Below are 24949 nucleotides of genomic sequence, written 5' to 3'. Positions count from 1 at the left end.
TTGCTCTAGGTACTGTGTCTCTTCTCATCTTTTGATTTGGGTGCTTGGGCTTGGGTTATCCATATCGTCTGGTTTTTTCACATGCTTTAAAATTTTCTGTTGTTTTTGGCCTCTTGCCATTTGCTTAACTTGATAGGGTTCTTTTAGGATTTGTAGACCAATTGAAATCCTTATCTCTAATTTGTCAGTCTACAGCTTCATGGAGTACACTTTCTCTGACTAACCAGCAGGTGGCGTCCACGAGCCACCTGTTCCCCTCAAGCTGGTTCTCCCCTGCTTTGCCTCTGTGGTGAGTGGGGGAGTAAGTCTTGTGGGGTCCAATTGGTGTAACAAGCTTGTGTGTGTAGTTGGTGTTGCCCACCCTGTATAAGGGGCGTGTGTCTGGGCGGTCAGGGGGGGGGGCGGCTCTAAGAATCAAATCTCCCTGGTGTTCCTGGAGTTTTAAAGCTGCTGCAATAGTCTAATCCTTCAGTTCAGTCCCGCCACAGTTTGTCTCTGCCACTGACCCACAAGTCCTTGGTATTGGCGTGTGGCCCCTGAGACTTGCGAGTGGGTCCCTCTTCCAGGCCTTGCACCCCCTGGCCCTCTGTTGAGGCATGACTGTGCTATGTCACAGGTGAGTGCCGTCCTGCCAGGGTAGTTCTGAGCTGCTGGGCTGTGTAGGGAGGCTCCTAGTCTGCTGAAATGATGGCTGAATGGGGCTTGTTAAATTCACACTGCTCCACCTTCCCAACTCTGGGACAACCAGCTGAGGGTGCAGGGAAGGGTAATGTCCACACCCAATTTTGTGGTGTATGCGTGTTATTGGAAGCACTTCCGTCACACTCGGTTGTCTGGGGCAGCTCTGGGCTATGGGGCTGGTGACACGCAGGAGTGTTTCCTGTCCATCAGGATGATGGCTGTGAGCGGACGCCCCCCTTTTCTTGGGAAGTTGTGGTGTTCAGTGAATTTTCTCAGCCACTGGATTATTGCCTTTTGTCTCAGAGCTCTCTTAGTTCTGCTGTTGTCTTGATCTGCCCAGACTGCAAGTCTTTGAGGCTTTCTGTATTGGGCTTCTTAGAGTAATTGTTTTAGAAAAAGAAAAAAAGATAAAAAAAAAAAGGGGGGGGGGCCTCCTGGCAGATCTAATGGGTTATTGAAATGCTAAGAGACGAAGCAATTAGGGCTATTAAGGAAAGATCCAGGGGGCAGAGAGATCAGTTTTTCTTTGGGATTTGCAAATAAGCCTCAGGGCCTGAGCTCTGCCCTTCACCTTTCTATGTTCACCAGAACTCCAAAAAGCCTCTGCTTTTATTTTTGAGTTTTTCTTGCTGTTTTTTGCTATGCCTATCTCCTCTCTGCTGGGCTGGCTGCTCTCAGATTCTCTGGTGTCTGGTCTCAGTCTATCTATGGTTGGAGTTTGGATCAGTAGAATGAGTTTCCGATAAGAGCTGCCACTGCAGTTCTCCCTTCTCCTTCCCGGCGCTGACGGCCCCTCCTCCCATGGGACTGAGCCTGGCAGGGAGGGGCACGGGTCCCCTGGTTGCAAAAACTTACAGATTTCGCTGATCTCAGCAGTTCCACATTTTCATGAGTGTCCAGTCCACGCAGTTCCTGGCTTTCTACCTACTTCCCTGGAGGAGTAACTAAAACATACACCTCACCAATCCACCATCTTGACCCCCCCCCCCAATACTTTCTTATACAGGAGTTAGAAATACCTGGGACTTGAGGTCAGGGCCCTGACTTTTATTTTTTCATTCAATAAACATTAACTGAGCACTATGCTAGAAGCTGAGGCTACAACTGTGAACGAGACAGACTCAGTACCTCCTCTCCTGTGAACTATACAATCCTGAGATGTACAAATATAAACACAGAAGCTGCTACAATGGAGGGTGGCAAATGCTATGATTGAGAGTAAGGAACAGGTAAGGGAAAGTACAAGTCGCTTACAAGACACAGAGGAGCTGAGGTATCTCAAAGGACCCACAGGGAAAACATCTACGCTAAGATCTGAAGTAGAGGTAAGAGCCAGAGATGGGTCAAGCAATCCTCTAAAGCAAGCAGAGAGAACAGTATATGTGAAGCCTCATTAATAGTGAGAGAAGAGGGCGAAGACATCATCCAGTCTACAAAAAAGTTGTGTAAGTAGTTAGGATTTTATTCAAAGCTCCATGGTAAGCCCTAAGAAGTTATAAGAATTATGATCAGATTTACATTTTAGGAAGATCACTCTGGCAATTCAATGGAAAATGGATCAGGGAACAGTAAAATGAAAGCAAAGAGAAGAACTGGGCAGTCATCCTGGTAAAATGCTAGTGGTTTCACTTTGCCCTCCCATGGTCCAGAAAAACATCACAAATACTCAGACCACACTCTGGTGTGGCCCAGTTTACCTGCAGATGTTGGAATGGAAATCCAGAGAAGTTACCTGCTTGGAAAGTGTAGTGGATAGTAGAGTCCCCCAAAAGAAATGTCCAAGCCCTAACCCCTGGTATCTGTCAGTGTGACTTGATTTGGAATAGGGTCTTTGCAGATGTAATCGAGTTAAGGATCTTGGAATTAGATCATCCAGGACTAAGGGTCGGCCCTAAATCCAACAACTGATGTCCTGTGAAGAGAAAGGAAAGGGAGATTTAACACAGCAACTGGGGGAAGGCCATGTGAAGACAGAGCCAAAGACTGGAGTTTGGCAGTTATAAGTCAATGGGGCACCAAGGATTGCCAGTAGTCACCAGAAGGTAGGAGAGGGGCATGGAACAGAGACTCCCTCAAAGACCCCAGAAGGAACCAATTCTGCTGACACCTTGATTTTGGAGTTCTGTCCTCCACAATTATGAAAGAATAAATTTCTGTTGTTTTAAGCCACCAAGATTGTGATCCTTTGTTAGGGCTGCCCTAAAAAACTATACAGAAAGGAAGGCAATATCATTTGAAATTAGAAAGAATTGTGATTAGATAAATCTATGGCGACTTAAAGTGCTGGTAGGGCAAAGCTTAATACAAAATTAAAATGCTAACAAATGATACAATTAAAAGGAAAATAAACATTTACAGAAAAATGTCCCCCGAATGCACTGTACCATGGAGAAACAAAGAAGCTGTAAATAAAATAAATCAATGCTCAAAAAATAGAATACCGTATCCATAAAAAAAAAAAAAATCAAGCATTTTAAGTAATACTTCAGGATGTCCCTGACAACTAGACATATTTTAAAAATATGCCTAAATCTGCTTAAATTATCCTTAAGTCTAAAGAGTTAAAGGCATAATTGCCAGAGACATCAAAAAAGACTTGAAAATCACTGCACTGATCACTTAGAGTGACTCTTAGGGTATGTAAATTGTAACAGAAAGGGATAGAGGGCAGTGATGGATTGATTAAACAAGATTGGCAATTTATGGATAACTGTTGAACCTGGGTGGTAAGTAACAGGGGTTCACTATACTACTCCTTCTATTTTTGCATACGCTTGAAATTCTTCATAATAAATAGTTTTATTTTCCTTGATCAAATGGAGAGAGTTCTGGATAGGAAATCTAAGCATTATGAAACATCAATTCCTCCAAATTTACTTTTCATTTTTTCCATTCATTCCTAAATTGTTTTACATGTAACACCTATTTCTTCTAGACTAAGAGAGAAAAGGGAGGTAGGGAGAGGAATGGAGGTAGGGAGGAATGCCTGCCAAAAAACAAAAAACAAACAAAAAAAAAGGAAAAAAAAGTGTTTCTTAGGAAAGAAACAAAGTAAGGGGAGGAAGTACTAGAAAACTGATCAAATTCTGTCACAAGATTTTGGCTCAAAGGTGCTGTCAGGTCATCACTTATAAATCTTTTTAAAATCCTGAACTGTATGCAAGCTTGTTAATAAGTGCCATTCAAATATCAATGTAATAATGCACACAAACAAACTCTGCTGAATAACAACAAAAAACTCCACTGAAACTGGACAAGATTTTGATCTTTTACATTAAAAAAAATGTGTATGTCAGGCGGGGGGTGGGGAGGTGGTTGCTGACAAGTCAGAACTTGGGAGATTCATTTATTTTAGGATAAGAGGTGAGAAGTGGAAAGAGCCAAGGAGAGAAAAAAAAGCTGCTCAAATGCAAGGCATACATTTCTCTCCCCATCCAAGCCCCAGAAGCAGCTGACTTAGCAGGCATAGTTGTTTATTCTTCTCTATCTCCATCTCCAGAAAATACTATTATAGCCAATTCCAAGATCATTCTACAAGGTCATTAATCTTCCCAATACAGGCACTATCACAGACCAGGGATCAAGGAGATATACACCAGGGAACATCATCTAAGAAGAATCTACTGACATCTTTGAATATGGATTTTTTGTAAACACTTCTATCTCTACATTTCTAGGGCAAAGTATATTCGTGGTATAAGTAGGTGCTCAAAAATGTTTACTAAGAAAATAAAGAAATGAATAAACTTTAAAGAAAAATATATTCATCATCTGAAAAAATAAATTATTTTCTAAATAAATATCCTACTGGCAGATGAGACTGGTTCAGGTGACTAGCAAACTTAAAAAAAAAAAAAAAGAAGAAACATTTTATTATGAAATACACCTCAACAGGTAGTTTAGTATATTGGATAACAGCTCTGCCAGAAGAATCAGAAAGACAAACTATGAATTAACCAGGTGACTCTGGACCAGTTAACAATCTCTGCATGCCTAAGCTTCCTAAAATGCAAAATGGTAACAATAGCTACCTTAAAGGCTATTGAGAGATAAGATGACACATGTAAAGCAGGCACATTTAAGAATGATTATTAATGCAAATTAATTTGTAAGGTACTGCTTGGTTTCCAAGGCACTTTTATGATGCATTAGCTCATCTGAAACTTACAACCTCACTGTCAAAGAGGCATGCTTAAGGTCATGAAAGACCATCCAGAGCAAGGAATTTATATGATAAAAATTTTCAAATGAAGACCCAAAATACAGGGATAGGAGATGGGGGTGGGGATTGAGAGAGATTCAGTAAGAATGAAATTAACAAACATAAGAAAGAAATCTTGAAGTACAAGTTAATGAATTATAGATTCTCTTAGCTTTGTTTGTTTCCATGGGACTGTCTTTAAGGCATACAACTCAATCACATTTGGTAGATAAGTAAATAAATTTCATATATTTTTTTACAATCCCAATCCCTATTCTCTAGATAGACTATCATATAAATTGGGTTTCTGGTGAAATCGTTCCTCAGATATATAAATACCATTAAGGTAATTTTAGATATTCTCTCACCCTTTTCTATGTAGCTGCTACCCGCTGATCTATGGCACTGTCAATGCCACTATATTTTAGATTTAATCAGCTGAATTTGCTGGAATGCACTAAGCAAACATTATTCATTAACCTAGTGTATTCCTTCTCCGGTGTGGAGATACCAGCCTGAATCTCTAGTATGGGAGCTGGTCCACTGTTGCTGCAGCTTGTATTCTATTGTCTCTAAAGAACAGTAATTTAGAACCTACTACATGTAAAACCTAGTAGTTCCAGTGACCAAATGAATACACTTCCCTGAATTTCCCCACTGGCACCTTCCCTCCCTCTCTCATTTATGTACATATGCACATGTACCTATGCATCCTAAAACTCATCAGAAAGGACTGAACAAGATTCCTCCAAGAGGAATCAGACAGCACATGGCACACAGAAGTAAGCAATGTAACTGCTTACTGTGGTTGTCATGACGATGGTGGTGGTGATGGATGGAGATGATGTGGATGACAAGTTTTAATGAGACTTCATACTCTTTGTGGAAGCATTCTAAAATCAAATACTTCTATGTTAGTTCATTTTTTAGAATACTTATAATAGTACCTAGGGTAATGATTCTCAAACTGAAGCCTTAGGAAACATGTATTGGAAGTAGGGGACATTATGTATATTTTTTGTCACATGACTGAGCATTAGAATTTAATCGGCAGGGGTCAAGGCCAAACTTTCTGCAATGTGTGGGCCATCCCCAAACATGGAAGAAATGTCCAACCCAAAATAGCAATAGTGCCATCTTGAGAACCACTGATGACTGTCCATTAAAGTAAGCATTTGCTAAATAAGTGAGTGCTACTTACATCATTTATTTCCTTTAGAGCACAGCAGACTGTCATTCCCTCCAGATCAAGAGCTGTAGCTTGTTCATCTTTTTCGTACCAGGTCCCCAACCCTGAACCTGGCACATAATAAGTACTTAATGACTATCTCTTAAGCTTTCAAATCAACAAATCAAGACAATCTGTTAAAATGCAAGATACAACTATCTGACATGGGCAAGTTAAGGCAATAATGTTCAATACATTCTTTCCAGGTAAAAGAAAGATACTGGAAAATACTAGCACCTAGAGATCCTAGGGTTAAAAAAAAAAAAAAAAAAAAAAAAAAAGGCTTTCTTTCAACACCAGATGGCTCAATTACATTTTGAAACATGATCATCCCAAGAACAAAGTCAGAAAAAGTAGTGTTTCTAAAAATCTGTGTTTCACAGACAGTAAATTAATTTAACCCAAAAGACAAACTTTTCCTCTGGGTATCAGTTTAAAAGGAGGTAGACCAAAATTAAGCTGCCTGGATGTCTACTTAATTCTTTTGGGAAAGAAAGCCACCAAAACAGTATATAGAATGTATCAGATTGTATGCTTTTGTGTTTCTAAAGAACAAAAGGAGTATTCTCAAGGATAGAAATAATGTGAGTAAAGCAAATTTTAAAATAGCAAAGGTTGCAAAGAAACCAAATAAAAGATAGTATAAAACACTGGAAATGAAGAAAAGAAACCATCAGAAGACATTTTAAAGATTAGATAATTATTCCTGACTCAGAGAAAGGTCAAACTCTGCATCAGAGGTGAAGGGAAAAAAAAACACAGCAACCCAATAATAGTGACATGGCAGAAATAATATAAAAAATGTGAAAGCAGACAGGAACAGAAACATTGAGTAAAATAAGCCCAGGTCATTAAAGAAAATATAAGCAGTAATGGGATAATTTTTAAGACTTTATAAAAGTTTTCAGAATAGAAGTGGTGAATTATTACAATTATATTTTAACACTCATTTCTCCACAACAGAGAAATACTTTTTAAAATTGAAAATTCAATTGTAAGGATCCAGAAAATTGACTGTTTGAAAGAAAAAAAAATATTTAACAAATTAAATTTTGTAATAGTTGCTTCTCTTGTCTCAGAACATCAAACACTGCTAGGTCCTTAAAAACAAATTAAATTATTGATACCAATAGAAACAGGAATTGCATTACAGGGGCTTTGTTTGTGGTGGGCTATAAAAGAAAGGTTCCTGGAAGATAACACATAATCAAATGAACAAATAACTTATTCAAAGTCACACCAAATTTTTAATACTGCCATCAGAAAGCCTCCTAACTTGCTTTTGCAGAGAAGTTAAATATTCATCTGTGGATCCCTAACAATTTCCATTTATTATTACCAATTCACCTGAACAAAATATTAACATGGCTGCTGGTATTAACGCATTTTATTTTTCCAAAAATCAGATGGCTTATTGGCTGTATGGAATAGATGACTTCTTAGAAATTCATAGCAGACCCAAGCGGCACTGAGAATATAATGAATTTTATCTTTTTTAAGGTGTTGGATTTTTCCACCAGAGAAGAAGGAGTTATCATGCAATAATACAGGAAATAAGATCACAAGTAGACAGACTCACAATATTTCTTCAGGATGAGCACTTACATATACAGAATGGATGGATGGATGGATACCGCATATTTGGCAAAATGTTAAAAGCTGGTGGATCTGGGTATCATGGCAGGGCAGGAGAGGGGGTATGTTGGAATTCTCTGTATCGTGTTATTTTTGCAACTGTCTTGTAAGTTTTTATTTCAAAGTAAAAAGTTAAAACAAAAATCAGAGCTTTTCTAAACCATAAAAGAGATGACACCATAAACATCACAAGCTCTTTCTTGCTTTGACCTTCCAGTACATACATATATTCAGTTAATTAAAAAAAAAAAAAAAAAAAAAATCTAGAAATGCTCTAGTGTATAGGCACCTAATGATAAAAAGAATTTTCTATACTACTTGCTGAAAGAATGTATAGCTTCTCTAAAACTCTTAAAAAGAGTATTACAAGCACAGCAGTCCTAACAGCAAGCCCCACTTCTTTAAAGCAGTTTCTCTCCTAAATAGAAATGGCTTCCTCATCTCCATGCAAAGTAAAGTGATTTTTTTTAATAAGTACTTCATGTCTACGGATCTCTTTAATAATCTTAAGGGTTTATTATAATCCCCAAAGCATTTTAATTTGAGGTCTAAAACATCCCCTTCTTTGTCACCAAAACAGTAAACACATGTTTAAAGGGATAATGTACATTAAGTTCTTTGAACAACAAAATCTGCTAGATGAATTATAACATTTGGTCCCTGATCTAACACCGAGGTCTTCACACCACAGGCATCTGCCTGCAACTTATTTCCAGGCCATGTTCTTCACCATCTTAAACCGAAAGATTAAAAAATTTGGTCTTGGACAAATAACAGATAGATCCAATTGTGTGTCTATGTCCTCAACATAAAACTCATTATCAGATAGTGGTGATCAAAGTATATATCCTGCCTGACATCACAGCGATGTGGGTCTCAGGAATCATTTTCAGACATTCCTTTTTCCTTGCAAGGCCACCATGGTGGTCTCTAAAGCCTATTCAGCCATCTTCCCACTGCCAACTTCAAGCTTTCTTTCAAAGAATCACTTCTTTCCTAATGGAAGTTAATTTTAGGTTGGATAAAACAAATTCTTCACCTTTTCCTAACTCAAAACTATCATTTTCCCATCTCCTTCAAGCAGAAGCACTATCCACCATTTACCTTCTATTGTTCAAAAGGGGTAACTTGTTAATGTCCTTTTCTCTATGACACTGGCACAATCAAGTTATGATAATCTACCCAGAAAGTCCTACCTCCAAGAAATATAACAAATAACATTTATTTGAAATCTTGTTTTAAGACTTAAAAGGTTCTCTGTTTTCATTTTTACGAAGACATCTCAGGTGTTCAAAATGAAGGCTAAGACATTTTCTACCAACTGGGCCTGCCCTTCACCGTGCTGCAGTCAATTATTCATCCAACAAATACTTTGCCTGGCTCACACTTGGTATTTATACTGTGCACAACTGTCATTGAATGACCGCCCTTTTCCTACACACACACACACACACACACACACACACACACACACACACACCTAAAAGTACATAATTTTCTTGCAAATTTGCTCCGTCCCCACCCCCACCCCTCCTGGTAAGTGGCCCACTGCATCCCTAAAAGAGGGAGTGCTGTCAAAGCGGAGGTCCGAGCACGCATGCGCAGCACGCCCACCCACCCACCCGGGGTACCCGGGCCGCAGGTCGTTGGCAGCGCGGGTTCGGGGCCCAAGGTCTAACCCCGCTGCAGTCACGCTTCTGGTGCGGCCCGCAGGGGGTTGGGAGGGTGGGCGCCCGCGAAGACAGTGTGGTGCGGGCACACTCACAATTTCAGCATCCACTCTCCCTCCATCACCAGCGTCCAGTTGGAGGCGGTCATGGGCTGGACCCAGCTCCGCTCCGCCGGTAGCGCGGTCTGCTCAGGATCGACCGCCGCCGCCGCCGCCGCCACCCAGACCGCCAGGAGCGCGGCCGGCAGCGGGCCGCAGCGCCCGCCCGCCATGTTGGGGCGCGGAGCGAGGCTTCTCCACAGGGGATGTGGGGAAAGGGAGCGTCCGGCCTTTGCCAGCCGCCCGCCCAAGTACAGGCCCGCCTGACTTGGCCTTTCAGGGTGGTCGGAGGAGAAGACGGACAGCACCGCCTCGGCCCAGCCAGGCCAATCCCGAAGCCAGCAGCCAGCGCCGCCTCTTATCGGCCCCGGAGCGCCGAGACCACGCCCCCTCCCGCCAAGATTTGCTGTTGCCCGGGTGTCGGTTGCCTTGACAACGGCCGCCCTTTCCTCTTTGCAGCCAAGCTGAAAATAAACAGATGGCCCAATGCTTAAGTTATAACATGCACTGCGGGTGCCCAGGTGCCCAGGCTCCAGTAAAAAGGACTGGCGTGCGTGGGTTTACTAAAGAGAAATATGGCCAGTAATTTAAAAATTCATCCCTTCTTCAATGGTAGCAAAAATAATAACCGTGAACTGCAAAATAGAAATGTTTAATGAAAAAATGGAGGACATGATGGGCATCTCTTACTGAAAGGAAGAGGAAAATTTAAATACTCTTTGCATGTGTATATTGAAGCATCAGTGCTTAATTTGGTATAATGGTGAAACTAGATTTTGCAGTTGTATTTTTTGAAGTTCATAAAAATGTTAAAAACATGGATTCTAACAGATAAAGTGAGCCAGTCAATAAGACTATAGCCAATTGCCAATTGCAATACAATTTACATCGCACTTCTCTGAACTACAGTTTGTCAGCTCTAAAATAAGAGTTGCTTCAAATGATTTCCAAGTCTTTTCCCAGATACACATGAAATGAATCTGTACCTTGAGGCTGCCACAACTTTACCACGTAAGACTGGATTACAATTAGAGGAATGGAACAGCTTCTTCAAAGTGCTTTACAAGCACTTACCAGGTGTGTGAAGCATGAAACTGGGAAATATGGCCAATATATCATAAAAAATGTGATTTCTCTCCTGGACTTAAAACAAAGACAGCTCTACAACTAAGAGTACTCCAGGACACATAACATCAGTCTCTGATTAGTACTTATAAAAGAGAAAGACTGATCTTGGCTGTGGAGAAGATCTTGCCTGAATTAGGTTTAATTATTAGTAGTTAAAAGCCATGTGGACCCAGCCCCTATCATCCAAATATAACACCCAAGAGTTTAGAAATAAGGTAAATTAGGAAAATGCTGTTGCAACAAATGTTACCAAGACATACTGCTATTGTATACAGATGGATCTCAGATCTTACAAACTCAATAGAAAATATCTTACTGTGTTTATGAAAAGAAATGATCCATACAAAGGAACTCTATCATTCTTTTCAGTGCAGCTTTTGTGTAGGATATGTGGTTGATAAAGGTTCTTTAAACATACCATCTATATTAAGGAATTATAACTAATTTTGTGATAATGGAGTTATGGCCCTATTTTTAAAAGTCTTTATTGGTTACAGATACTGAAATTTATGGGTGAAATATGATGTCTAGAATTTGCTTTAAAATACTCCAGAAATAAAATGTGAATGGTGGAGGGAGGATGGATGAAAGAAGAGTAGCACAAGGTGAACCAGTGTTGAAACTAAGTTCATCATGGTTTCTATTTACTTTTTGTGTATGTTGGGAAATTTACAAAAGGGAAAGTTAATAGGAGAAAGAGAGCGTCTGAGGAAGAAAAGCAGCTCACTGCCGAAGCACTTCCTATTTCTGACAGAAAATGTGCATTCAAGAATTGCATTTCTTGGTCTTCTGTGTGCAGTGGAGAGGCCCAGACCGGGATAAGGAAGTGGTTGCTGTCAGACCGTAATAGCCACATCTCGGCCCTGACACTTCTTACTTGTGTGATGAGGGGCTGAAAATACTTAATACCAAGATTCTGTTTAAATGAAACTACCCTGTAAGGTGGTTGTGAAAATTAGTTAAGTACAAGGCCTAGTACATGGTAAGACTCAAAAAGGTTATGTATTATTATTTGGAGACAGCAGCATGCTTCAGTGCTTCTAAGGCTATTTTTCCTAGTTTAAAGTCAAATTCACTTAGAATGCTACACCAAGTCTTCACATTCCACCATCCCCACCAGCCTCTATATTCCAGTAACACAAAGCTATTCCCTGTTTCCCCTGTGCTTTTATGTCTGCTTGCCTCTTCCATCAGCTCAGAACACTCTCCTCTAGGTTCCTGGTGAATCATTATTCAGCCTCTATGATGGAGCTCACATTGTACCTCCAATAGCCCATTCAGAATTGATGGCTAACTCTTCTAGGATCCAATAGTCCTTCCATATAACTCTACCCCAACCTCTCTGGTATGGTAATGTACTTATGTGTAGTTATCATCCATTCTCTCCTCTCCTTTGACTCCATACTAAGAACTCTTTGAGGTTGAAGGCTTTGTCTTATTTATCTTTATGTACCATACATAGCGGAACACCCACCCCATAGCAGGACTCAGTAGGCAGCTTCTGACATGGCCCTCAGGGTCTCCATTTCCTGATGTTTAGGCCTATTTTGGGTTGAACTGTGCTTTCCCAAAACATTTGTTGAAGTCCTAACCCCCAGTAAGTGTGTGAGCGTGACCATATTTGGAAATAAGGCTTTTGCAGATGCACTCAAGTTAAGACAAGGTCATGCTAGATCAGGGGGGGCCCTATACTGATGTCCCCTAGGAAGGCCATGTAGAGAAACGACACTCACAGAGGACAATGGCCGTGAGAACACAGAAGCCAAGACTGGAGGGATGCTGCTGCAAGCCAAGGAATGCCAATGATTGCCAGGAACCATGAGAGTCGAGGAAGAGGTAAGGAATGATTCTTTCCTAGGGCCTTCAAAGGGAACATGGCCCTGCCACCACCTTGATTTCAGATTTCTGACCTCTAGAACATGAGAAATAAATTTCTCTTGCTTCAAGCCACCCAGTTTGTGGTAATTTGTTACAGCAGCCCTAGGAAACTGATACAGTCCTTTCCCCTTGTGTGTGGGCTGAGCTCAGAATTCACTTCAAATGTACTTCAAATACACTATGGCAAAAGTTATGGGGTGTCTCATTTATGATTACGTTACAAAATAACGTGACTTCTGTCTTGCTGGAACTCTCTTGCTCTCTTGCTTGTTTCCATGGAGATGCTGTATGAAGAAGTCCATACAATAAGGAAAAAAAGGAGTTCTCCAGCTAAAGGAACTAAGAGCCCAGTCCAAAAGCCCAGGAAGAACCAAATCCAGCCAACAACCATGTGAGTGAGCTGGAAGCAGATCCTTTCCCAGTAGTCTTGAATTGACTGAGACTTTTGAGTGATCCAGAGCCAGAGAGCACTCCTTAGCTGGAGCTTCTGACCCACAGAAACTCTGAAATAATCAACACATGTATGTCATCATTTTAAGTCACTAAGTTTTGGGGTAATTTATTATACAGCAGTAATAACTAGTTCAGTGTTCAATCTCTTTCATGTTTAAAACATGGAATTACAGTTGTAAGATATTTGGTGTCTGGTGCTAGGGGAAAGAGCTTTTGTCCCCATAGTAGTTTACAGTGGTGGCACTGCATGGCAGCTATGTTTAAACAAAACTTTCATGGTTCCTATTAAGAAGAGGAATTGCTTGGACTCTGATGAGCTGACAATGGTGGGAGGGAGAGGAGGAGTGCAGTGGATGCATATCTAGTTCCCAACCCCCTTCCCCAGTCCACAGAGGATTGTGCTTCCACACCCCTTTGAAGTTAGACACTTTTGAATGATTCTGGCCAATGGGATGGGAGCAGAAGGGATATGTATGCATCGCTTCCAGACTGAAGTATTTATCACTTGTGGGAAACACTTCAGTGATACTTTCCACTGCTCTGGAAATTTTGGAGAAAAGGTCATGATGCAGGAATCTTTAAGATCAGAGTAGTCTGAATTGCTAAGCCGCTTCATGGAGAACAGTTGCCCTGGATCCTCAATGGACTTTACATGAACAAGACATGAATTTTTCTTATGATAAGCCTTTTCTGATTAGCTGTTGCTGCATAACCAACCACTTCAAAGCTCATCTCTCATGGTTCTGAAGGTTGACAGGCTTAGCTGGGCTGTTTCTGCTTGAGGTCATTCATATGGAGGCTGAGGCTGGAATTACCTGAATCTTTTTCACTCACATGTATGGCACCTGGTACAAGATGGCCAAAACAGCTAGGGGTGGATCATCTCTACCCATTCAGCCTCTTCATGTGGCTTGGGCCTCCTGACAGCCAGGCAATTACAAGGTTGTCATACTTACTCTCCCAAGAGCAAGAGTTTTCAGAAGACTGGGTAAAAGTTGCACTGCTTCATAAGATCTCAAATCAGACGTCACAGAATATCATTTCTGTTGGCATTCTATTGGTCAAACAAGTTACTAAAGGCCATCCCAGATTAAAGAATGGAGGAATTAGACTTTACTCCTTATGAAGAAGTAGCAAAACAAATGGTGACCACTTTTAATCTATCGAAAAACCACTCTGAAAATTTGAAGTCGTCTGTTACTGAAGCGTATCTAGCCTATTTGTTCTAATGATCCTTGTCTTCCTTTGGTGATTTATTCCAGAGTAGCTTGGGAACTCTGTATTTTACATATGATTTTTATCTGTAAACCCACAACTTCTCTAATAAAACTAGGATTTTAAAAAGAGTAACTTAGAGCTCTTTTGTGGTGATACTTCCAGAGGGTGAAGTGGGAACTACCTCTCCCCTTTCACCTTTTAGGGGTAGGCCCTGTAAGGTGCCTGTTTGGGAAAAAGGCCTTGGAGATAATGGTTTCCAAGCCCTTGGCTGCCAAATTTTTTGTCACAATGATATTTAAATACTCATGAGACATCACAGGATTTTTGTTAAACGTGTTCAAAAATATAATAAAAAAAAATATAGTGAGGTTTATGGTGTATGTAACCAGACTTATAAGCACTGAATATTTTCTAGTTATACATTGAATAACTGGTGTAAAATGACAATTAATCAAGTTATGTAAGAATTTATATTCTAACAATAGAAACTTCGAATATAGTAACAAGCAAACACTTTGATAAAGTTATAATTTGGTACTTGATATTAAGAGGATAATCAATGATAGATAAAGAGATTGGATTCTTATTACAAGCTATAATAATAGGTTATAGCAATAATATGCAATGGGTTTCCTGTTAAGGGTAGTGATACTGGTATGGAAATATTAAATAAGCTAAGCTATGATGTAAAATTAGTCCGTAAATTAATAATAGTACAGGAATTTAATTACACAAACAGATTTGCTAAATGCCTTACAGGAAAAAGATGTAGAAGAGAGAATTTAAATAGGACACAGTACTGTTTCCTAGAACAGATGGTAGAAGAAACAATGAAGGATGGAAATCTACTGAATTGTACCCAGGCTAGTGACTAGAAATGAATCCAGGAAGAGATTTGATAGTAGCATACCCTTGGTGAAGGAGAACAACCTAATTTTTTTTTCCCAAACTAGTAAGTGAACTCAGGAGGAGAGCTCATACAAAGTAAGCATACAGAAATCGATTCTTTCTCCATAAATCAGTAAGAATTAATTTTAACATTTAATAGAGATCAAGATCCCATTCAATAGCAACAAAAACTGTCAATGAAATAAACCTAAACAAAACATGCAGGACATATGGAAAGAGCTAGATAACTTTATTAAAGACCGTAAAAGAAGATTTGAATACAAAAAGGGATACACAATGCAGGCAAAATGTGGCATGGATGTTAATTCTCCCAAATTAATCTATTACTCTAATGCATTATCATTCAAAATCTCACCAAGTTCTTTTTATGGAATTCTAAAAATGTTATCTTAAAATGCCAATGCTTAAGACTAGCGAAAAGGATTTTGAAGATCAATGATCTTCCCTCTCAGGTATTAAAATTTAATATGAAGGTGTAATAAAACAGGAAGATATCAGTATAAAAAGAAGCAAGTAGATAAATGGATCAGAATAAGGATGCCAGAAACAAAACTATATGCACACAGGTATTTATAGATGTTAAAGGCACTGTGTTAGTCAGGATAAGGTAAACTTAGGCTGCTGTAACACACGACTCCCAAACTCTCAAATGCTTAGCTCATGAAACTCATTTCTCTGTCATGCAATATCCAACGTGGAGCCAAAAACTCTTCAGGGAAGTTGTACACCAGTCAATTGTGTGCCTCAAATCTAGCAAATTGTACATGACAGAAAAGAAACTTGAAGGAATCCAAGTATACAAATTAACTGTTACGTTTGGTGAACCCTAATAATAACCAGGCCCTGGATATTGGAGCATACCAGCTGGTGTCTTCATTTCAGTCAACACATTTTATTGAGCATATATTATGTGCAAGTCTTCTGCTACAATTTGTGAGATCAAGAAAGATTTGAGCCTCTGTTCTTAATGAGATAAGATATTAATCTGATAATGAGTTAAATAATAAAAGTTAAATAATGTTTGCAAACCATAACACAAGAGATGCCATGCAGAATATATGAGAAATTGTTAAATGAATTTATTCATATAGTCAATGTTCAGTGGTCTAGACCATTTCAGAATGGGAAAGATGAGAACATGCCATAGAAGATACAGACCTTTAGATTTCTCTGATTTATGGGTGAAATAGCACAGGTGAAGATGGAGGGGCAGAGAAAATTCCAATTAAGGAAAATGCCATGAAGACAAAAAAAGTGTAAGCATCTCCAAGTTTAACTCTTGACCTAAAATAAAAAAGTAAATAAACCATGTTTATTATGAACAAATATCTGTGCCTGTATTTTGGCATTTTAAAGTCAGGAAATCAGGAACTGTATTCATGCACTTAAGACATTTAGTTAAGACTTATTTTTATTGAAAAGAAGAAACTGGAAGGAAACAGAGATGTCCATTGCATCTACCGCTTTGCTCCAAGGCAATAAAACATGTCAACGAAACGATCAGTCCTTGTGTGTCTATGCAAAAATTCACTTTCCTTTCAGATCTCGTTTTACGAAGTATTTCTTGATATTTAAACTAAATGAGCCTCAGGACAATTAAATCATGTATCTTTAAAAAATTTTGTTTTGTTTACATTCTCAGGGAAGATAGAAAACAACTGTCTTTGTATTGAAAACAAAGTAACCAAAGAACACACATATTTTAAGTGAATTCTTATTTATGTGTAACTGATGTTGAGTTCCTGTTTTCATCTGTTCCTGCACCCTAGCCCTCTTTAGTTTTTAAATGACTGGATTTAGTACAGGTGGTTGGGCTGTGGTGCTGATCTGCTTTCCAAACATGACTAAATGACGCTTTTCCTATGTTCCATGACAGATTTATGATACTACCTAAACCCTAATGAATCACAACATTGAGTTTTTTTAATGCACTCAAGTAAAAGACAACATGTACTTTAAAACATCTATAATATAAAACATGCACTGTGTTGTCAAGTTTTCAGTTTCTACCCTTTTCCAATAAAAATGAAAATAAATCTAGCTAACATTTAAAAATACTTGTTTTCCATACCAACGAGCTAGAAATGTTAGGCTAGTTTATTTTCAGATGTTTAATTTGAAAGTATAAGCACTTTCACCAATGATTTTATTCTATGCCATGCAAAAAAGAATTTTTGTCAAATCGTTAAAGGTGAATAAAAATTTATCTCATAAATTCGCAGTCCTAAAACTCACTGAAATAAAGGAATTATGGTATATAAGCAACCTCAAAGCCAGGATTGCAATGAATCAGCAGCCAGCAGAAAATTATCCTGCTGGTATAAGACAGAAAAATGCCCCAACATTTTTTACCTACATTAAAATGTGACAGGTTCAAGTAAAAATCATGTTGGTTATTTAAAAGAGTAAAAACTATTCTTGTATTAGTCATGATTTTCGTTAGAAGACTACTATACCATGGTTCTCAGTGGAGGACGGGGCATGATTTTGCCTCCCAAACAATATTTGGTAATGTCTGGAGATATATTGGTTGTCACAACTTGGGGTGAGGATGCAGGGGAAAGCTGGATAGAAGTCAATGATGCTGCTAAAAATCCTAAAATGCACAGGACAGCCCTCCACAATAAAGACCCAAAATGTCAATAGTGCCAAGGTTAAGAAACCCTGTAGCATACCAAAGCATTTACGCACATGTAAATCCACAAAGGTGAAGAAATGCACCAGCACCAGCACCCCTGAAGTTCCCAGTCACAACACCCTCCATCCCCTATGGCGTAACATCTATCTCAACTTATGTGGCAATTATTCTGTTGTCTACCTTTATACTTTTTCTATTTATACATGCATCACTCAATATTCTAAATGTGTTTTGCCTGCTTATGAATTTTATATGAGTGGGATAATATTGTGGATACTATTTTGGGTCTTGCTTCTCTCCTTCAACATTATGTCTGTGAGATTTATGCATTTTGTTGAATGCAGCCGTGGTCTCTTCATTGACAATGTTGCATACTATTGCATTGTATGAATAAATTATGGTTTAGTTATCCAATTTAATGTTGATGGCTCTTGTGTCTAGTTTGACACTATAGACAATGATGCTATGGCCATTCTCTTACATGAAACTTGGTACACATGTGTACCAGTTACTCTATATTACATCCATAGAGTTGGAATGACTAGATCTTGGGGTACATGGATTTTTAGCTTTACTAGGTTGTTTTCCAAAATGGTTTCCCCACAAGCAGTGTCTGATAATCCCTGTTAAAGAACATCTTCTCCAATATTTGCTATTATTAGTGCTTTAAGTCTACCAATCTATTAGGTTATGTAATTTCTCATTGAAATTTTAATTTCCATTTATCCAATCACTAACAAGATTGAGAATCTTTACAAACGTTTATTGGCCAATTTTCCCTCTTTGTGCTAGATCAAATTATGTACCCCAATTTAGGCATTAATCTTGATCTGCATTTCTGCAGGTGTGAACCCATTGTAAAGAGGATCTCTTGAAGATGTTACTTTTAAGTTAAGGTGTGGCCCAACTGAATGAGCTTGGGTCTTAATTTGGATTACTGGGGTCCTTTATAAGCAGAAGGAATTCAGACATAGTGAGAGAAAGCCACAGCGAGGAGCCAGAAACCAGAAATCAGAAGTTGGTAGTCAACTGAGCCTGGAAACTAAAGAAAAGGACAATCCTATGCAACGCCAGGCAGAGATACAAGTCGAGGAACTCTGGGGATTGGCAGCAGCTAGTACCAGATTGTTACTGATGTTGGGAGAGAAAGCATCACCTTGCTAACACCTCAATTTTGGACTTCTCCTAGCCTCAAAACTGGGAGTCAATAAATCCCTGTTGTTTATGCCAATCCGTTATGTGGTATTTGTCATAGCAACCTGGAAAATTAAGGCAGTCTTTGATGATGGATCAGCTGAGGTCATTTGCTTATTTCTTTCTACTGGGTTTTCTGATTTTTTTTATTTTAATTGATTTGTAGGAGTGCTTCATCTATTATGGAAATTAGCTCCTTGCCAGTTGTGTGCAGCTTGTTTTTCATTAATGTTATGGTCTCATTTTTATTAATAAAACTTTTTGTAGTTGAAAGAAGTTGTATTTACCTACATTTTTCTTTATGTTAGTGTCGCTTGTGTTCTGTTTAAGAGATTTCTCCTAATACAAGTTCACAAAGCTATTTTTCTCATATTATTTCTAAAAATTTTCCAGTTATGCTTTTAGTTTTAGGTCTTTGCACTCCTTAAAATTGTTTCTGTATAGGGGGTGAGGTAGGAATCTAATTTAATTTTTGTTCATATTGGTCCTCTTGAGCTGTCTTAATTTTCCCTAGCAGTTTGCTCTCCCACTCTGTCGTAGAGCAACTATTTGTGCATATGTTAATTTCTGTTTCTGAGTTGATATTCTGTTTCATTGGTCTATTTGTCTTCCCCAGTGTTAATAACATGCTGTTTTAATTATTATATTTTATATTATATTTTTCCAAATCAATGGACATAGCATAATCCTCCTTTAAATAGATCTTCTTTAATGTCTTTCATTAAAGTCTCCTTTCTCCTTTGAGATATCACACATTTTTATCAGATTTACTGCTATTATTTTAAATGATATCTTCATATTTTTATTTTCAAACTCTGTCGTATGTAAGAGTACAATTGATTTTTTATATTAATTATGTGTCTACCTACCTTTTAATATTTTTATTAATTCTAAAAAAAAAAAAAAAATTCTCTGATATTTTGTGGCAGGGAGAATTCCAAGATGGCTGGCCCCTGGGATTCCTGCCCCGGGTGTACACATGCTTTATAATTCCCTCCCTTGAGTGTGGGTAGGGCCTGTGAATATGATGGAATCTCTCTCCCATGATTAGGTTAAGTTGCATGGCACAGGTAAGGAGAGGATGCAGGTGTCATGAAGGTCACAAATCAGTTTGTCTTGAGTTAATCATAAGGGAATTTATCCTGTGTGGGCCTCAATCAGGTGAAAGACCTTAATTGAGAGACTCAGCTCTTTCTGCAAGATGTACTCTCCTGCTGGCTTTGAGGAAGCAAACAGTCATGTTGTAAGCTGCCTATACTGAGGGGTGGCCTCTAAGACCTGAGGGCCTCAGTCCTGCAACCACAAGAAACTGAATTCTCCCAATACCTGAATGAGCTTAGAAAAGGACCCTGATCACCATAGGAGAACACCCATGTCAATATTTTGACTATCGCATTTTGAGACCCTGAGTGGAGATCTCTGCTATACCCTCCCTGGACTTGTGACCACAGAAACATTAAGACAAAAATGTGTGTTTCTTAAGCCACTAGGATTTTGGTTTGCAATTTGTTATGCAAGATTCTTTTAGATTTTCTACATACACATTTATAAACTAAATGAATAATGAGACTTTTGTGCTTTCCTTTCCAGTCTTTATTTGATTTAATTTTTATGTTTCCCTTATTCCTCTCAGATCTGTAATCTCAAGTTGACTAGCAATGGAAATGGTGGTGGTGGGTATTATTGTCTAGTTCCTATATAAATGGAAGTTTTCAATGTTTATTTAATATGATATTTACTTAGGGTTTTTTGGTAGAAAATATTTATCAGATTAAGCAATTCCTATCTGTCTCTTGTTTTCTGAGAATTTTTGCCATGAATGGATGTTGAATTTTGTTTTTGAATATTTAACAAATTTAATAAGACAACCAACATTCTGCTTTAATTTGCATTTAATTTATGATGAATTTATTCCCAAGCCATAAGTTTTTGTTTCTTTGGTTTCTTCTGGGATATCTTTTTCTTCGGTGCAACCTCCTCTTCTGGTTTAGGAACAATCTGTTCTTTCTCAGTAAGGATCATCTCAGTGTGGCAGGGGGGACTCATGTTTGGGTTAATCCGACCATGAGCTCTGTAAGTATGGCAGCGCATCTTGGGGGCTTTGTTCACCTGCATGTGCTCAATGACCAGGGAATCTACATCTAAACCCTTAAGTTCAGCATTACTTTCTGCATTAAGCATGTGCAACAAAAAATTTAGCACTCTTTTTGGGCCACCGACCCTGCATCCAGCCCCACTGTTTGGCCTGGGCTCACCTACCAACACCACCGTTGTAACGACGGAATGGCCCACACTGCTTCTGTAAGGTGACATCTTTCAGATACCTGGTGGCTTTTTGAATATGCATACCCTTGATGGCCTGAGCAGTTTCTCGGGTGTTCTTAAAGTGAACACGAAGATTTGAACCTCTTGATTTGCATGATTTTGTGGGGTTTTCAGGGTCAAGTGAATAGCAAACCATTTTCAGAGATCACCTCAGGCCGCTTACAGGAAAAGCTGGATGTTGAATTTTATCAGACACTTTTTATGCATTTATAAAAGTATAGTATGCTTTTTTTTCCTTTAAATGGTAAAAACATTGGATTATATTACTATTAAAGTGATCTTTCATTTCTGCAGGGTGTGGAGTGCTATTTGGTCATGATGTTGTGTCCTTTTAAAAAAATTTTGGATTCAATTTGCCAATATTTGTCTAGGATTTTTGCAGCTATGTTAATGAGTGAGAATGATTCTTTATTGTTCTGTCTTTGTGTTTTGGTATCAAGAATATGCTAGTATCATGCAATAAACTCTTCGAAAGAGCTGTGCAAGATGGTTATGTTTTTTTTCCTTGCATGTGTTTTTGAAGTGAGTGCTGAAGTGTCTATATCTGGAGGGCAACTGAAGAATTGGATATGGTGTCTTCAGGTTGTCAAGATAAATATGTTAAGTATACTAACACTTAGAAACACCCAAATATTAGCAAGCTAAACTTGTTATCTCAGTTAATTACTATCACCAAAACATATCTGCAAGAATTGAATGAGACTATAAATCAGTGTTTCCTAAACTTATTTGCCCACTGAACACTTGTTCAATTTTAATTTGTGAGATAAAATGTATTCTGTTCATTTAAAACTTTCTTCTTTTAGTCAGAGATCCATGGAAAAGAGTTTGTTTATTATAGTGTTTCTTAAGTACTAAATCCTGAATGATTTCTTAGATACTTGCTAAATTTAAATAACGAATAAGCCTCCATTGGTTTGTAAATATTCCTGATGTACTGAAGCTCAGATGTGCATTCATGATGTGCATAAAGGTGTAAAATATATGGTTCAGTTCTGGAGCAAGAGCACAAAGTTATTTCAAAATAACCCTGAGTTCTTACGAAAGGTACACTTTAACCACATTTGCTTCCTAAAGAAACAAATACAAAAGTAAAATTCTGTTTCCCCTCCCACCCACTTCCTCACCATCCAAGCTTCCTTCAAGCCTTACTCTAACACACACACACACACACACACACACACACACACCTTCCTGAAAAGCATATCCCCCTGTCTTGGAACTTAGCCTCCTGTTCCCCTCCTCCTTCAACAAGAACCCTTATGGTTACAGGCTCACCTCAGGGATGGGAGAGGAAAAGAGACTGGGGGCGACAAGACAGACTTCATTTCAGCAAGGACATGGAAGGAGAAAGCTGGACACTCATTGATAAATCATGGGCCTCATGGGTTTCCTGATATACATTGATAGAGGCTTTAATTTGCCTCTCATTTGTAAAGGCAAATGACATGCACACAAGAGCAATTTTATATGTATATACATACTCTATACTTTTATTTATGAAAATTTTCCAAGAAAACGTTTCCCTGTGCATGATTTTTTCTTCCAATAGTATATCAATCAATTTCCTATAGAATACCAAGTTTCCAAAAATGCAGTTTGTACAAAACTTATTCTGTTTTTTTTTTAACTTTTCAAATCTAGGCTTTAATATAGATTTAATTCCACAGAGACTCCATCACAGAAATTTGATTATGCATAAAGCTTATTTTTTTATTGAGGATACATATAAGAAACAACTGGATGAAAAATTATTCTAATATATTGTGACAGTGCTATTGAAGGCATGTCCATTAAGTTGTTCAACAAAGCATTTATACAATGAATTTTTCTTTACATTTAGAGCCAAGAAAAGTTTATTTTCCTCTCCTTATGAATTTATTTACTTCTTTTTATTAGATAATAGGAACATTATAACTGACGTCTGTCCTATATTTATTTTGATTTACAGGAAACCTTAGTCATATTTTATGTTCTGAGTTACAATGCCAGTCTAGCTTTTCTTTTAATGCAATTTTATTGAGATGTACTCACACATCATATAATCCATCCAAAGTATACAATCAATGGCACATAGTGTCATGATATAGTTGTGCATTCATTAACACAATCAAATTTTTGAGCATTTTCATTACTCCAAAATAAAGAAAAAAAAATTTAAAATATGAAAAAAATTTGAATTAAAAAAGAAATAAAAAAAAATCCAAACCATCCCACACCTCTTATCCCCCCTATTTTTAATATTTTTTTTCACTATTTTATTACTCATCTGCCCAAACCCTGGTTAAAGGGAGTGTCAGTCACCAGATTTTCACTATCACATGGTCACACACTAAAAGCTATATAGTTATATATTATCATCAAGAATCAAATCTACTGATTACCGTTTAACAGATTCAGGTATTCCCTTCTAGCTATTCTAACATACTAGAAACTAAAAAGGAATACTGATATAATGCAAAAGAATAGCCTCCAGATTGATCTCTTGACTCTATTTTAGATCTCTCAGCCATTGAAACTTTATTTTTTTTCGTTTCTTTTCCCCCTTTTGGTCAAGATGGCATTCTCAGTCCCACGATGCCAGGGTCAGGCTCAACTTACTGTTTTTTAAAGTATCTTTTAGTGTTTAGACACTTTTCTAAATCGGTTATTTCAAATCACCATCATTAAGATGATGATTACAGATGTCCTTGTTGAAAATGTACTGAAAAATAAAATTTGTATATGTAGCACATAGCCAGTGTCAACCATATAAAAGATACTCAGAAAATGTTTGTGGCCTTAATCCATTAGAGGTCTTTGTCATCTCTAGTCATGAGAATTAATATGAATAGTTTCAGCTTCACATACGTCATATCATGAAAACCTCACAAGCTCAGATCTGTACAAGATCAGCTGAAGTTTTAGTAAAAGGGGCACTGTAAGAAGTAAGTTGATTTACTGTTGGAAATTAAAGTAATAACTTACCTTATGTTGCTAATAGACAGTATTTTGCAGTTCCCAAAATATAAAATTTAGACTATAGAGAGAGAACTACAATTTTTGGAAATTAGAATTGAGTTTGAAGAAGACTGGCTACGAATTCATGAACAAGTCAGATGAGTGCAGGCAGTGATTATAGTGGGTAACACGAGTGTTGTGAAGTGGGTTTGCTTACTTTGTGGTAACGCATTGATCTATGTGCTGGCATTTGTATGGTTTTCTATATTTTGTTATTTTAATTAAAACATTTAAAAATTTCATATCATTGAAATTTATTAACATGATGTAACATTAATTATATTGGAAAACAAGTAGGTTATGAAATAGCATATTTAGTATGAAATATTAGAAAAATATATAAATGTGTTTGTGCACAAAAAAATGCTTGAAGGAGATCAGCCAATTATTTCCTAGCAGTTAATAACAAGTATTATAGTGTGTAGCTGTAGTTAATAATGTTTGTTGCTAACACTATAAAGTATATAATGAGCTTCTGATTTTTAAAAAATGGTTTCATGTATATATGTATAACTTAATCAGTTTTTGTTTGATAGCTGTGGTAGATTGAATTTTGTATCCCAATTAGACAACTAACCATCATAATGGCATTTCCAAACTTTTACTCTTATAAACTGCATTGCAATGAATGATCTTGTACATACACTGCATTGCATGTCTGCATCTGTAGAAGAGTGTCCTAGAAGTAAAATT

At 37.9% G+C, this 24949-nt stretch overlaps 2 protein-coding genes and 1 pseudogene across 5 annotated transcripts in view; 1 reads left to right on the top strand and 2 right to left on the bottom strand.

Moving 5' to 3' along the window:
• Positions 1–9892, bottom strand: part of TMX4 (thioredoxin related transmembrane protein 4) — a 64082-nt gene extending 54190 nt beyond the window's left edge. For all 4 annotated transcript variants that reach the window (XR_005212981.1, XM_037810879.1, XM_037810878.1 and 1 more), the window contains exon 1: positions 9511–9892. Coding sequence is in view for 3 of the 4 variants with exons in the window: in XM_037810879.1 (XP_037666807.1) it covers positions 9511–9686 (176 nt within the window). In the remaining variant the exon portion in view is untranslated. The remainder of the gene's footprint in view (positions 1–9510) is intronic.
• Positions 1890–10013, top strand: LOC119515243. Its single transcript, XM_037811129.1, has 3 exons — positions 1890–2006; positions 9309–9494; positions 9594–10013. The coding sequence occupies exons 1-3, from the start codon at positions 1890–1892 to the stop codon at positions 10005–10007; spliced, it is 717 nt and encodes a 238-aa protein (XP_037667057.1). The 3' UTR covers positions 10008–10013.
• Positions 10014–20839: 10826 nt separating this feature from the next.
• LOC119515831 lies at positions 20840–21404 on the bottom strand (annotated as a pseudogene).
• Between the last annotated feature and the right edge of the window lie 3545 nt (positions 21405–24949).

The sequence above is a fragment of the Choloepus didactylus genome, chromosome 19 (genome assembly GCF_015220235.1).
Source record: "Choloepus didactylus isolate mChoDid1 chromosome 19, mChoDid1.pri, whole genome shotgun sequence".
Lineage (NCBI taxonomy): Eukaryota > Metazoa > Chordata > Mammalia > Pilosa > Megalonychidae > Choloepus > Choloepus didactylus.
Note: the sequence above shows the minus strand (reverse complement) of the source record. Positions and strands in the feature narration are given on the sequence as shown.

Excerpts from the sequence above, each read along its gene's own strand:
- LOC119515243 (XM_037811129.1), top strand. The coding sequence starts at position 1,890 with ATGATTGAGAGTAAGGAACAGGTAAGGGAAAGTACAAGTCGCTTACAA. Across the intron at positions 2,007-9,308 it reads CGCTAAGATCTGAAGTAGAG|AGGGAGTGCTGTCAAAGCGG; the intron begins GTAAGAGCCAGA and ends CATCCCTAAAAG. Across the intron at positions 9,495-9,593 it reads GCGCCCGCGAAGACAGTGTG|CGCGGTCTGCTCAGGATCGA; the intron begins GTGCGGGCACAC and ends CTCCGCCGGTAG.